This window comes from Grammomys surdaster, unplaced genomic scaffold, assembly GCF_004785775.1.
Source record: "Grammomys surdaster isolate TR1022 unplaced genomic scaffold, NIH_TR_1.0 125612, whole genome shotgun sequence".
Lineage (NCBI taxonomy): Eukaryota > Metazoa > Chordata > Mammalia > Rodentia > Muridae > Grammomys > Grammomys surdaster.
The window spans coordinates 2,235,291-2,250,840 of NW_021620455.1; the positions used below are offsets into that span (position 1 = coordinate 2,235,291).

Genomic DNA, 15,550 nt, shown 5'->3' on the forward strand with positions numbered 1-15,550 from the left:
CCATTTTTTCTTACCAAAACAGGTTCCTCGTTACATAGAATTGATTGTTACCAAAGCTTTAAAATGATTTTGAGTTCATCAGAATAAAGATCACTACTTGTGCCAGAGGCCCAAGGTGCATTTCTCATCCTTAGCCTAGACAGTGCTTCCCATGGCTCCAGTAAACCAGTCGGCTGTGACCATGTTCATCTTGCAAAGCTTTGTTGAGGACCACTTGGTCAAGGATACCCTCTTCTGCCTCTTCTTTGCCTTGTTCATGGCATCCATAGCTGGCAATGGCCTAATTATCATAACCATCCACAGCAGTCCCAACCTCCACACTCCCATATACTTCTTCCTAGCCAACCTTGCCCTGATGGATGTGATCTGCACTGTGACCATCTTGCCCAAAGTCCTGCAGTGCCTGGTGACAGAGAACAGCATTTCTTATGAGGGATGCCTTACACAGATGTTCATCCTCTCCTGGGTCCTGGGCTCTGAGCTTCTGCTTTTCTCTGCCATGGCCTATGACCACTACCTTGCAATCTGCCAGCCATTGCACTATGGTACCCTCATGAGTGGCAGGGCCTGTGTGGCCCTTGCAACCTTTGTGTGGTTCACTGGAGCTCTCAACTCCTTGATGCTCACTTGTCTGGTATTGCCACTGTCCTTCTGTGGTCCCAATCTCATCACACACTTCTTCTGTGAGATCCCTTCTGTGTTGATGCTGTCCTGCAGCCCCACTTTTATCAACAACGTTATGACTGTCATTGCAGACATGTTCCTGACAGGCCTGGACTTCTTATTGACCATGACATCCTTGTCCTTGGCCAACGTCTTATTCCTGCCAAGCAGCCCATTTTTTTGTCCTTGGCCAATGTCAGATTCTTGCCAAGCACCCTCAAAAGCTCTCTGCCTCTCCCCATTTTTTATTTCATAAAGAAGACTGAACCTCTCTTAGGTTGTTCTGACAAGAATGCCTTCCTTACCCATCATGGAATATGCATTATCAAAAGCAATGTACTTATATCTTAGGTTGATAAGGCTCTGTGCAGAATCTTACCCGTCCTTGGCTTACCAGCCTGTTAAATTAATAACTCTGTCTGGGTGTCCCTTTTCAGTTTCAAGCCATGTACTTTGGCAGCCAACATGTTGGTGTTGTTAAAGACAAGCTTTAACATGATAGACAGGAATAAAAGTATTCCCAGAACAAAAAGGGGATAGCATGATCAAGCTATATATGCCATTCTTGAAGCTCCTTTCTGAAAGGAAAATGAAAAGGAATTCATCTGGCAGAGTGAAGAGGTATGAGGGTGGGAACTTGAAGGAGTGGCAGGAAAGGAAACTGAAATTGGGATGTAATGTATGAATCATGGCAGACTCAGATGTAGGCAAAGGACAATTTGACTAGGTAGTAGCAGCCTAAATGGATTAGAATAGATCACAACCTGTCCAGCCATTAGTGCTTGTTTCTGTTTCTTTATTTGGGAGCTAAAATGAGTTAGATTGATTGTAGAAATGCCCTGCAGTTATTTGGGAGGAAATCAGGGCATAGGACCTCCCTCCCCCCACCCCCAGGAATTACTTTTACACTTAACAGCACACCTAAAAGCTCTAAAACAAAGAGAAACAAGCACCCCTGAGGACTAGAGGCCAGGAAATAAACTCAGGGCTGAAATCAACAAAATAGAAACAAAGAGAACTAGGCTAAGAATCAAAGAATCTCTGAAACAAAGAGTTGGTTCTTGGAGAAAATCAGCAAAATAGATAAACTTTTATTCAAGCTAACTAAAAGACAAACACAGAGAGAACAGCCAAATTAACAAAATCACAAATGAGAAGGGGATATAGCAACAGACACTGAGGAAATCTAAAAGATCATTAAGTCATACGTCAAACATCTGTACTTCTCAAACTTGGATCAAAACTACAAGTGACAGCTCATGCTGGAAAACTTGTACAGCCACTATGGAAATCAGTATGCTGGTTCCTGAGAAAATTGGGAATTAATCTAACTCAAGACCTAGCTATACCACTTCCATCATGCCACAAGAACACTATGTTCATAGTGATTTTATCCATAGCAGCCAGAAACTAGAAACAACCTAGTTTTCTCTCAACTGACAAATAGATATACAAAATTTGGTACACTTACAAAATGGAGCATTACTCTGTTGGGTAATGGCACCAGCATTGGCAAGAAAATGGAAGAAACTTGAGTAAGCCATCCTAAGTAAAATAACCCAGACCCAGAAAGACAAACATGTTATATACTCACTTATATACAAATGTTAGCTGCTAAGTAAAGGATAGCCATGCTAAAATCCACAGACCCAGAGAGGCTAAGTAACAAAGAGGTCTTAAGGGGGGAACACATGAATCACCCTGGGAAGTGAAAATAGATTTTGTAGGTAGAACTGGGGTGAGTAGGGATGGAAACAGGAGAGATTGGGCTGGGGGCATGGAGCAAGAGAGTACAGGGAGAGATGACTGGAATTGAGGGGTACTGGAGGACAATGTGGAAAAATAGTGCAGTGAATACTTTATGGAGTCTATAAGGGTGGCCCTAGCAAAGGCTCTTAGTTATGGGAGTAGAGAACCTGAACCAGTCAGCTTCTGTAGCCAGGCAAGACTTCCAGTGGTAAGACTGGGGCACCAATCCAGGCACAAAGCCTTCAACCTACAATATATCCTGCCTGCAAGATGTGCTGGGGTAATAATGGAACAGAACTTGTGAAAGTGGCCAAACAATGATTGGTCCCATTTGAGGCCCATCCCACTAAAGGGAGCCTATTCCTGAATCTGCAGGAACTAGAGGCTCAATAGCCTAGAGACCTAGGATAGAGCCAAACACAACTGGCACAAAAATGAGATGGGGAGGGAAAGGAAGGGAAGGGAAGGGAAGGGAAGGGAAGGGAAGGGAAGGGAAGGGAAGGGAAGGGAAGGGAAGGGAAGGGAAGGGAAGGGAAGGGAAGGGAGTCAATAAAACAGTTCCTAATGGTATTCTGCTGTATTCATATACTGATGTCTAGCCCAACTGTAATCAGAGAGGTTTCAATCTAGAAACTGATGGAAACACATGCAGAGATCAACAGTCAAATACTAGGTGGAGCTCAGAGAGCTCTGCAGAAGAGGGAGAGAAAAGATTGTAGTAGCCAGAGGGATTTTGTACACAATGAGAACACAGCCCACAGACTCAGCTAAGCAGGGATCATAGGGGTTCACAGAGACTTAAGGGGTTATTATGTAGCCTTATGGATCTGATCTAGGTTCTTTGAATATGTTATGATGTATATCTTAGTGTTCTTGTGGTACTCCTAATGGTAGGAGTAGGGTTGTCTCTGACTTTTTTGCCTGCCCTTAGGACCCTTTTCTTCCTACTGAGTTACCTCATCCAACCTTGATATGAGGGATTTTGCTTAGACTTATTGTAACTTGTTATGCCTTGTTCAGCTGCTATCTCTTGGGGTCCTGTTCTTTTCTGAAAGGAAATGGATAAGGAATGCATCTGGCAGAGAGAGGATGTGGGGGCTGAACCTGGAGGAGTGGAGGAAAGAGAAATTGAAGATGAGATGTAACACATGAGAGAAGAATAAAAAAAATTCTTGGTTTTCCAACTGCTTCAAGATAAAAAAGCATCTATGTCACACATTCTATTGCTTTGAGAATCTGCACTCAATGATATGCCACATTTGTCTAGTAAAGGGAGAGTTAGGAGTAACATATGGGCAGCTGAAGTACAGCACTTGACCACATATAAAGTAGGAAGAAGACACTGAAAACAGACTGTTTATTTCCCAATATTCATATTGAGATAGTACTATACACATACAGACAGTGGCCCTTTCTCGGAAGAATTGTTTAATGGAAATAGTAGTAGCTAATAAGCAAGAACTCATCTCAGAGAAACGTTAGGCTCCATTTTGGCCCTGGTTTGGGTCTTGTGGACAAACCTGAGCCTGGCTTGAGTTTTGAGACCTGTCTCAGTCACTTCTGTATTGGGGTGACTCAGCAAGACCTATTTGGCCCTGCCTCTGCCCCGCCATTGCTAATGTACAGTTTTGCCATTCATCCTGTCAGTCACTCCATACCCTCTGTCACCTTCCCTGCCTCCTACGTCATCTCACCTTACCAAAAATCCCCCTCCCTATGCTCCGAGTTTATATAAGTGAGAGGCTGAAGCAATAAAATTGAGTTCCTGCTTCAACAAGACTCCCAACCCGGTGTGTTTCTTTTGGGCTGTTGACACTCACCATCCCGCTCAGCCCTGAAGAGATCTGGTCGGACTGGGACTCAGACCACTCTTCTCTCACCTGGACCTGCCAGCAAGGATCCGACAGAGAAGCAAGGCTCTCTTGTGTCCTTTGGGAAGGCAAAATGACTTTCTCTGTGAAAGAAGAGCATCTATCAGGACTTGGGGTGGTGTTGATGTGGATTAAGCTTTTATTTGGTGAACATAGATAATCATAAATTGATTAAAACAATGAACAAAGAACAAAAAGCTCGTGTGCAGGTCCTGAATTTAAAGGTTCTTTTCTATAATGGCCATAACCAAACCACATGGCCATGAAGATGCTCTTAGCAGTGCAGGTGAGAAATGACCTTACACTATCAGAATGGCCTGCAAGAGTCTCTTCAGAGCATGTGTGTCATTCTTGTTCATCAGTGTGTAAGGTTGAGAGTGAGACTTAGAGCCTGCCATATCACTTCAGGAGAATAACTTTTTCTGGACTGTAGTTGGGAGCAGGCACAGAACTTGGATGGGTAATAGAGAGAGATCACAGTGATGTAGATGAGCAGGAGAAGGCCTTCTGCTTTCCCTCAGCTGAGCATATGTGCTAGACGCTGCTGCTGATACAGCCAGAAGACAACAGGGAGGCAAAAAGAGATGCCTCTGAAAAAGTCATTGGCCATGGGAGTTGTGATGTTGTTTACAATTGAGGGTCTATAGGAGAGCAGTAAAAACTGGCAAATCTCATAGAAGTGGGTGTCCTTGGAGTCATAGAATGATAGCCATCTCATCAGACCAGCATTGATGAAAAAATTTAGAGTACAGATGGACCACATGCTTATAGTCATGTCCCTCATATGTGTGGGTTAATTCTAGAGCTGCAGTGCAGAGGAAAGCAAATGGCCACATGGTAGTGGTCATAGGCCATGACCACAAACAGCAGCAGCAACTCATAATGTATGGATCACACAAGGAAAAGGAACTGAGCCATATGTCCCTGGAAAGAAGTGGTGTTTTTCTTAGAAATTAGACCAACCAGTACCTTGTGGCATATAAATCCAAAAGAATTATCACAACATTTCCAATGAGCCTTATGGTTTACAGGAGAGAAAGACATTTTTCAGGAGCAGTCATAGACTGGAATGCTCTGAGAACCTCTATAGCAGGATCTCAATCACCAGTGTCTGGCTGGAGCTCAACATCTGTATGAATGGTACTCAAAACACTGCCGTGCCTTCAGGAATCTGAGAAAAGTTTATAGCTCATGATTTCAAAGTTTGATTTTTATATTTGATTACTTTGAAACTTGTCCTGATCTCAGAAAGATGAGGAGTGCATGTGTTTCTACTATGGGAACATTTTTTTAATCCTTACTTGCTGCCACACTCCATTTTGAAAACTATAGATCCTTATTATATTTTTTTACTTTCTGCCCTTTGACCTTCCATCCTTTAGTTTTAGGTTCTGAGACACATATATCCCTTTCTCATCTTCATAAATATATAAACAGAGTAGAAGACGTTTTGCTTCATATCTGCCTTCTCTTTACTAATTAATTTTCTCAAATGCTGTGCTTTGCCAAAGATATAATGGAGACATCTCTGTGCCAATAACTTGAACAGCAGAGGTCCTCCTTACCAGTGGTACCATTCACAGAAGAAAATGCTGAGATGGTGTCTTAGTGTTTCCATTGCTGCAAAGAGACATCGTGACCATAGCGATTCTTATAAAAGAAAATATTTAATTGAGGCTGGCTTATACTTTCAGAGGTTTAGTCCCTTATTATCATGGCAGAAAGCATGGAAGCTTCTAAGCAGACATGATGCTGAAGAAGGATCAGAGTTCTACATCTTGATCCACAGGCAGAGAATGCTACACTGGGTATAGTGTGAGCATTCTCAAAGCACTTTCAGAGTAACACACCTCTTCCAACAAGGCCACACCTACTAATAGTGCATTTCCTATGGGCCAAACATTCAAAAACACCTGAGTGTCTCTTAGACAGAACAGGACTGATGCACATATGAACTCACAGAAACTGTGGCAGCATGCACAAGTACTTCAAAGGTACTAGACAAGTTCCCTGAGCTGACTGGAGGAAATGGACATAAAATATCCATAACTAAGAAGCTATCTCCAAATTACAAGTGCCTACAAAGAAAAATTAGTTCTACCCACTGGAGTCTCACAGGGGATATCAAACACAGTTAAGGACAGGCTTCAAGACCATCAACATAAAATGAACTCAATGGCATTTTTGAGAACTTTTTGTCTCATATTGAATTGTGGGGGACAGTTTTTTCTTAATGACCTTTTCCTTGTATGCTATGGTTTCTGGTTCTTTAAGTGTGTGTGCGTGTGCGTGTGCGTGCACGTGTGTGTGTGTGTGTTTGGTTCTCCTCCTTCTTCATATTATTATTAGTGGTAGTAGTGGTATGCCTTGTTGGGTTAATTTGTTTGTTTACCTGTTGACTTTTTAGAGAAAGAAAGGTCATTGGAATTGGGTCAGTGGAGGAGGAGAGGAGGAACTGGGGGTAGTTGGGGGAGGAAAAATAGGGATTAGAATATACTGTGTAGATATCTTTTAGAATTAAAAATTTTTTAAATAATGTTTTTATTTATATTTTCATTTATGAAGGATTCGGTGTTACATAAAACATTGAGTGACTTTTTATCTTTAATTTTTTGAGGTTATAATTTGATTGCATTTTATCCCTTCCTTTCTCATATGCCCCCACCTAGTCGCCTCCAAATGCATGACCTCTTTTTTATTACTAATTGTTGCTGTGTAATATATGTTCCTAAATACAACCCATTAAGTCTGTATAATAATACAGGGCTGAATAAATATTTTAAATGTTTAAATATATAGCAAACAAAATGGAAGTGCTGAAGGAACATTAATTCTTAACAATATACAGAAAGGCTGGAGTATAGGAAAGAAAGAGAGAGGTAAATAGTACAAGATTCTTAGAATAAATCCATTGTGTGTATGTCCAATTCAGACCATCCACACAGGCCATGAGAAACCCAAAGTCATTCTGGGATATATATGTACAGGGTTGGCGGGGGAAGGCATTGAGAAGGAAATGCTCTTGCCCACAATATGTGACTCCCCTGACCACAGTCCTCCATACAAGCCAATAGGGAGATTGGGTCATGCAGCTATAAGTACCCTTTAATTGATCCTAAGAGCTTTCTCCTTGAATTTCTATCCCAGGAGGCACCAGGACAAGCACCTACCCCTGGTCTCAGAAATGACAGGTATTTCTGAAGGTCAGTGACCTCTAAGCAAAGGAAGAAAAAGCTTCAGAGGAGCACTAAAGACTTGCTGCTTACAGGAAATTGGCAGCCCAGTGTGCACTTTTGTGGAAGTCATCTGTCACCTGACTTCTCTATGACATGGAAAGGTGAGTGAATGCTAATCTTCCACTATGTAATGTTTCTGGCTAACAGTGGAGCTTCAAAGCAAAAGTGTCACTATAAAAGTGACATTTGTCCAAGTGTTTGAATGGCACCAAAGAGACAGAAACAACATAATTGTGTTCTCAATGAGATCTGAGTTTGAGGAAGAGAGATGGGTCAGAGAACAGATTATGACAGAAAGGTTGAGTTCCATTGTATAAAACAGCAGAATGTCTAGCTTCTGATCACAATAACAGAGTTTATTATGTATGATTTTCCTTATATCAAAAACATAATCATACACAGTACTCATACTAATTTTAAAATGAAGCCAACAGATTTAGATTAATCTAAGATTTATATTGATGACTAACTAGAAATTGTGTTTGTCTTGTTTGGATATGGAACCCACAGGATGGTGAGAAAATTCCACAGAGAGATTTTCATATCCCATCATCCAGAGTCCACTGTTGAAATATAGAAAATGACCTTCACCGTTCATAGAGTTTAAAGCATCAGCTCAGCCCTAATGGTGTTAGCCACAGCCTGTCTGCTGCAGAGCAGGGCTGGCAGGACTCATGCCTAGGACTTACCTAAGAAAGCAATTTCTGTTATCTGACCTCAAGAATCAGGAAGATTGCCAAATAAAGACAGGGAGGACTCTGATAACATGGCTGAACATGTATTTTTTTCTTCTACCAATTTTTTTCTGAACAGACCATGGCATCTGCAGACACCACAGTGTGTGACCATGGTGCAGATCCTCAGCAGCTCTGCTCCCGGTTGAGGCTCAGCTTCTGAAGGTTTTCAAGCCAGCCTTGCTGAGATCTAGCTTACGTGTAATCATGAGAGGCTGTTGCGAATTTGCTCGCACAAACCCCCCACCTAGATTCTCCTATGTCCACTTAGTCACAAATAGTCACACAAACAATAAAAGCTAAGCTCCCAAAAGACCAGGATGGAAAACTATAGAAAGAGATTTTGGGTAGGCACAGTTCATGTCTCTGCTTCACAGTGTTTATAGTTGAGCATTTAGGAAACATATTAATTTTTCCATCTGTATATCACTATCGCATCTAACATAATATTGTCTGCTAGGCCAATAGGAATGACAGGCATCAAAATATAGCTTGCTAAGCACAGTGTGCATAAACAGAGTAAGTTTTATGGTTTACCAAAAGTGCTATTTTTCTCTCTATTGTACATGCAAAATACTGTACACACATACAAAAAGAAACCTATGCACAACAGTATATGACATGCCACAGGTGGCCAAGCCAGGCAAAATGGCAGTCACTGACCCCCAAGTGATCCCTCACCAACATCTCTCTGAAGCTCATCTTCTATGACAGTATAAGTACCAATGCCCCTCCATGATAGTCTTCAGTGAATGTCTAGTTTGATCCAGATGAAAAGTAGCAATGAATGCCACTTGATGAGGTGCACAAATTAAAGTTAATATTTTCCCTATAAAGCCAGCACATATGCTACAAGGAGCTAAGACTAAGGCTAGTGCCTAATCCAGCCTTTGACCACCACAGATTCATGGTCATGGTCTTATAATGCCCCCCACCTTGCACACTGTAAGAGCTTCAGAATTCATAGACAAGAACTCTAATGGTATCTCTGTCTCCTAGGACAGGTGCCCATTAGTGATCGCGGCACTACAGGATCTTACAGGTTGTCTTCATACTATCAATTCTGAGGCTTTCAGTCTCTTTACTGATCATGCTTATCAGGCTACAGACATGTTGTAGTTGATCTGTTCTTGCTTCTAAGTATTCTCAGTGGAACATGGTATTTTTCAAAGTGATTGGCATAAATGTGATCAGAAAATGTGGCACACCTGCTGTGGAATAATTGGTGATTTCTTGTGTTCAGTTCAGACCTGTCTGGTGTTGTGTACACACTCACAACCCTTCTCTCACTATTGTAAACTGAATGTAGGAGTGCACATGGTACCATTGGAACACTTATGTGGCAAGGCATTGTGTTCCACTGTTCAAAAGACATGTCTCCATCTAACCTCTCCTGTAGTAATACTACCCCACAGAGGTTACACTCTCTCCCCGTTCTCACTGGGGTCTCCTTTCTCCACCTAAAGGCATGTGCTCCCATTACTCTGAATATATATTCTGTTTGTTCTAACACACTTAAAACATTTTCAAGATAGATGTCAAGGCTTTGGTTAAAGGAAACTTTAAAGGTGAAAGTAATCTTTTTTGCATAGGTTTTCACTTTAAAAACCATTTTGTGTTTTATGGAATGCTTTCTTTCATGTAGCCCAGTTCCATGAAGATGCAGTGCATTTTCATAGTCCTAGAAGTCCCACACGCCCTCTTGTTCAGGTCACAGTAATTAAAAGTTAACATACATATGGTGCTTCTTCTTCTACAGATCAGCGTTTAAGGGCATTTCCCTCCACGTGAACATACATTAACAGTTATTTAGCACATCTTAAACTTGAGACTCTATCCATACTGTTGTCTGTTTGTATCTGGCTTTTCTGTTCTATATTTTTCTGAATTCATATTATGAACACCAATAGCTACAAAGAATGGTGTCAGTCATTGCTGTTAGTTGTAACAGAAGGTCATTGCAAATGCTGATGGGACATAAGTTAATATTTCAATATGTTTATACATATTGTAAGTAAATGTTTGTTTCTATGACTTTATCATCGCTGTTTTTTCAAGCTCTGAGCTCCTCTCTTCTTGTTATTTCTACATACTTAAGAGATGATTGCAGACTGTTGTCACTCCACATGTAGAACCTGAGAACTTACTTTTCTGTCTAAATGTGCTTGGTTCCTATTGTCCTCTCTTGCTTAACACTTTCTGTCTTTGCCATTTATCATGTCTATCGATCATTACTCTACTGTAATGGCGTTTTCCAGTTTCCACATGTGAGAGACAAATGTGGTAGCTGTCTTTCTGTGCCCGGCTTATTTTTCTTCACATATTATTCTCCGTTCCCATCCATCTTACAATACATCAAAGGGATCATGCTTTTTCAATGGTTGAATAATGTTACTTTGGCATATATGATACCTGTTCTTCATTTCCTCTTCCCAAGACAGATGCCTAAGTTTATTCCACGTATTTGCCAGTGTGACCACTCTTCCACAAGGGAGTGTTTCTATCTCTATGATATGCTGTTATTATTTCCTTGAGAAATATTTTCTACTTTTTGAAACAGTGTCTTACTATGTAGCTTTGGCCAATGTGGAACTCATTTTTTTTTATATCAGCCCAGCTTTGAGCTGCCCCTTTCTCCCAGTAGCTTGATTAAAAATATATTGCCAACAGGACCAACATTTTAAATGATGTAATTTTTAAAACAGTATTTTTATTAATTCTTAAGAATTCCATACACGGTATTTTTATCAGATTCACTTCTCTTCCCCACCTCCCTTCTCACTTCAATTTTTTTTTTTTTTGCTCTCTCTTTTAAAACTCACTGAATCCAGTTTTATTGGCCACCTACTCTTAAGTGTGTGGTATAACCTTGAAATGTGTTCTATATGGAGAGATTATATCATTAAATAAAACTGACTCTCCCTTCCCCAGAAGCTGTCAAATGCCAATAGCTTCTCAGCCAAGAGCAGGACTATGTGCCTACCTTCTCCTCAATGCTGGGATTTTGTCTTGCTTGCATGACAAAAGGAGTCATGTTACTGCCATGTCTATTTAGTAGAAAAAAAATTAGTAGGTTTTGTCATGAGCTGTGGTCTATCCAGCCACATATTCTTGGCCTTGTGAAGAGTTCTGGGTATGGGTTCCAGATAGTGAAGTGAGATGATATTTAGTCAAAAAGTGGTTGGTTACCTCATAGCATTTGAGCCACTACTGCATCAATGGCCATATCTTGTCAAGCAGGTTGTTGTTGTAGCTCATATTATTCTGAGCAGGGTGAGATTGATGGCATTTTTCTTTTCAAGTTTAATTTTTAAATTACTATTTCTATATTCTAGATATTAACCTTCTGTTATTTGTATACTTGGTAAATATATTTTTGCAATTCTGTAAGCTGCTTCTTTTTTCAAATGATGGTACTCTTTGCTGTATGGAAGCTTTATTGTTCCATTTTACCTGTTTGTCAACTAATGATCTTAATGCCTGTTACCATGACCCTGCTTAGAAAGTTCTTACTGTAACAATGAGTTCCAAGATATTGAATATTTTCTTCTCTCTCATTTAAATGTTTGTGTCATATACTGAGGTTCTCGATCCACTTGGAGTTTAATTTTTTACAGGGTGAGAGATAAAGATATTGTTTCATTATTCTACATGTAACTGTCAAGTTTGACCAGAACCAGTTGTTGAACATGCTGTCTTTTCTCTAATGTGTGTGTGTATATGTGTGTGTGAGTGTGTGTGAGTGTGTGTGTGTTTACTTCATTATAATAGGTCATGTGTCCTTAGGTGGGTGGACATTTGTCTGGGTCCTCAAACTACTCTATTCTTTATATTAATCTGTTATTTTTCTTATGCATGTCATTTTGAAATCAATTAGTTATTATCCGTGTAACTAGATGTTTATTGATGTGGTATAGGTAAAGGAGAATTCTATCAGACAGCAAATGTTTTTTGACGTTTCAATAATTTTCAAAACTTCCTCTATAGGTGAGCCTACGGTCTATATTAATACTCTAAACTCCAAGGGAAATGAACCCTGGGGACTGGGATCTAATATCATCAATATATTATTAGCACTATCAGAAGAATATTTCATAAATTAAGGTACAATTGAATTAGGTATCCGGATCCAGAAACTATGAAGATCATTTGAGAAATTCCTTTGGTAATTCTGATTCTAGAGAACTAAATGCAATACCAAACTATGCGTTGACATTCTCTTGTGAAATAAATTTGAGAGTGGGTTAGAAACATGGTCAGATGTAACACTGTCCACCTGGTTGCAGAGGGTAAATACAACATTTAAGTATTTCTAGTTTGAAATGAGACAACTATAATGTTTAAAATTCAACATTTCCTACTCAGATGAGGAAAAAGTAGGTTGTGATCCATACTATAAAGAAGATATGGGAGATAAAATATGATATAAAAAAAGTGTTAGAAGATGGGTGTAGGACAAAGAGTACAAGTGGTAAGATTTACTCAATTCAGTAAGTGGAACACACTTCATTGACTAATGAATCATGAATGTGCTTGGTCATAAAGAATAGTATCCTTCTATTTTGGGCATTGAAAGAGAGATGAAAAGCAAAGAATTTGCAGAGAACTTCAAATAATTGTCACTAACAGGTTTTTAGAGAAATAGTGTGTTCAAGCATGGATACAGGAAAGAACCTATAGGAAAGGCTAATGGGTAATGTCAGATGTGTCTTTTATATCAAGCAAGAGTGTGATTTGCCAAAAGACTGTGGAAAGACATAGTATTTTGGGCTAGGGGAAGAGGGCCTTTTATCATAAAATGCCTTAGTAGTTTGTAGTCCTTAGGAGATAGAGGAGAAAACTGGAAATGTTGGAAATGACAAGAAACAAAAAATTATGAAACAGCTGAAGACACTAAGAACATGAATTATAATGTTTAGAAAGCTATGGTTTCAGAGTTTGAGGATCAGATGAACTCTCTTCAGTATATGGCACCCACACCTACAGTAACAAGGCCAGGAACCTATGGCTAGATAGATGGTAAGCCATAGAGGAAAACTAACAACTGTTTTTCTACTAAAGGAACATAGGGTTAGCATGACTCCTAACTATTCCTCTCTCATTGGATGAGAGAGGTGAGAAGATGAAGAGTGCCATTCTTGGTTCAGCACAGGAAGCTACTGAGGTTCTTTCATGGACATAGGATAAAGGGAGGACAATAAGTCAGAGAGATGCAGCTGTGCTCTATATAATAAGCAGCTTGAAACACTGGGTAGGTGATGTTAAGTTTCTATTCATGGCCATTGAAAGCACACAGAACTGTAGACAATGGCAATGATTTCAGTTGTGGATGTATTGACTTTGATGTCATTATGGCTTGTTGAGATGGAAAGGCACAGAGGTGCATTCTCTCTATAGGCTGAGGTTTTGAGAAATGCTCTCTGGGTTGATAGACTTGAAGTGCATTAGAGTCAGGACAGCTTCAAACGCAGAAGAATGCACAGAATTATAGTAAGTAAAATGCAGAAAATACATGCCTGCTTAGTCATGGAGATGGCAATTACCAGGTTGAAATGGATTGAAGACTCCCTGCTCTAAATATGAGAGGGGAAAAAAGTGATTGAGAAGCCAGTAGGTCAGGTGGGAAGGAAGGCACAAGAGTGTGTGCCCACTCAAAATTTACCATCAAATGGAAAATACTTGCTGTGATTGGGGAGAGGTACAGCTCTGATTCGAGCACAGTGTTTTCAGGTAATAAAGAAGGAAAGCACAGGCAGGTCCTGAGGGAGGGGTGATGTACTCATTCCACAAGTTCAAGAAGATGAGGAGGAGCAGATGTCGTCCCTCTTGATTCAAATCTACAGGGTGAAAGTTTCTACATGGGCATCTAAAATTAAATAAAATATATGTATTTTCAGGTGTGTAATACAGATAATACAAAAAACCGGGGTTCTATGAAGGAAATACATTCACTTCTCTTTCTGTCAACAGAGAAGTTTGACATGATAACAATTGGAAACCAGTGGTGAACTGTGATAGACACAGCAGTGAACCCCATACTTTCCATGATAATGTTGAGTCCAAACCAGACAGTGGTGACAGAGTTTGTGTTGCAAGGGTTCTCAGAGCACCCTGATCTAAGACTGTTCCTGACAGGTTGTTTCCTGTTTCTGTACACAATGGCTCTAATGGGCAACATTGTGATCATTGCTTTGGTCACCTCCAGCAATAAGCTCCACAGTCCCATGTACTTTTTCCTGTGCAACCTGGCCACCATGGATATTGTGTGCACCTCCTCTGTGATTCCCAAGGCCCTGGTTGGCCTAGTGTCTGAGGAAAACACCATCTCCTTCAAAGGGTGCATGGCCCAGCTCTTCTTTCTTGTGTGGTCTGCATCTTCTGAGCTGCTGCTGCTCACGGTCATGGCCTATGATCGTTATGTGGCTATCTGTTGTCCCCTGCACTACAGCTCTAGAATGAGTCCACAGCTTTGCGGGATACTGGCCATGAGTGTGTGGTCCATCTGTGCACTAAATGCATCTATCAACACTGGTCTGATGACAAGGCTGTCATTCTGTGGACCCAAGGTCATCACTCACTTCTTCTGTGAGATCCCCCCACTCCTCCTGCTCTCCTGTAGTCCCACATATGTAAATAGCATTATGACTCTTGTGGCAGATGCCTTTTATGGAGGCATCAACTTCGTGCTAACCCTGTTATCCTATGGCTACATCATCGCCAGCATCCTGCGCATGCGTTCTGCTGAGGGCAAGAGGAAAGCTTTTTCTACCTGCTCATCCCACCTCATCGTGGTCTCTGTGTACTACTCATCTGTGTTCTGTGCCTATATCAGTCCTGCTTCCAGCTACAGCCCAGAAAGAAGCAAAGTGACCTCGGTGCTGTACTCAGTCCTCAGCCCAACCCTCAACCCCCTCATCTATACACTGAGGAACAAGGATGTCAAGCTTGCCCTGGGCAGATGCGTGCCATCTTTTACCCATTAAGTGGAGATGTATATGTTCTTTTCCTGGCCTGAGCTGTTCCTAAACATGCTTCCCGAGAGCAGCCACATGGAGGGTGTTATACCTATTGCTCCTTTAGAAAACCATTCTCTGATTCAAGGACTGAATAATTTCACTTACTGCAACTCCCAAAACAACAAAATTCTTTAGATGTAAAATATAAAATAACCTATAAAGATTTTTTTTCTGACCAGTACAAACCATTTCAAAAGTAAAGCTTCTCTAAATGGAAATTCTACATACCTGGACTAGAAGATTTTTCAGTGGGTGACAATGGTGATTCATGTAAAACAAAG

General features: G+C 40.6%; 2 protein-coding genes and 1 pseudogene across 2 annotated transcripts; 2 read left to right on the forward strand and 1 right to left on the reverse strand.

Moving 5' to 3' along the window:
- The first annotated feature begins 151 nt into the window (after positions 1 to 151).
- On the forward strand, positions 152 to 3,557 carry LOC114638626 (olfactory receptor 13A1-like). The gene is made up of 2 exons (XM_028787195.1): positions 152 to 814; positions 3,468 to 3,557. The coding sequence occupies exons 1-2, from the start codon at positions 152 to 154 to the stop codon at positions 3,555 to 3,557; spliced, it is 753 nt and encodes a 250-aa protein (XP_028643028.1).
- A 1,084-nt stretch (positions 3,558 to 4,641) lies between these two features.
- LOC114638627 lies at positions 4,642 to 11,287 on the reverse strand (annotated as a pseudogene).
- A 2,998-nt stretch (positions 11,288 to 14,285) lies between these two features.
- On the forward strand, positions 14,286 to 15,236 carry LOC114638599 (olfactory receptor 13A1-like). Its single transcript, XM_028787158.1, has one exon. The coding sequence runs from the start codon at positions 14,298 to 14,300 to the stop codon at positions 15,234 to 15,236; it is 939 nt and encodes a 312-aa protein (XP_028642991.1). The 5' UTR covers positions 14,286 to 14,297.
- Positions 15,237 to 15,550: the final 314 nt, after the last annotated feature.

Excerpts from the sequence above, each read along its gene's own strand:
- LOC114638599 (XM_028787158.1), top strand. The coding sequence starts at position 14,298 with ATGATAATGTTGAGTCCAAACCAGACAGTGGTGACAGAGTTTGTGTTG.
- LOC114638626 (XM_028787195.1), top strand. The coding sequence starts at position 152 with ATGGCTCCAGTAAACCAGTCGGCTGTGACCATGTTCATCTTGCAAAGC. Across the intron at positions 815-3,467 it reads CATCCTTGTCCTTGGCCAAC|GAAATGGATAAGGAATGCAT; the intron begins GTCTTATTCCTG and ends CTTTTCTGAAAG.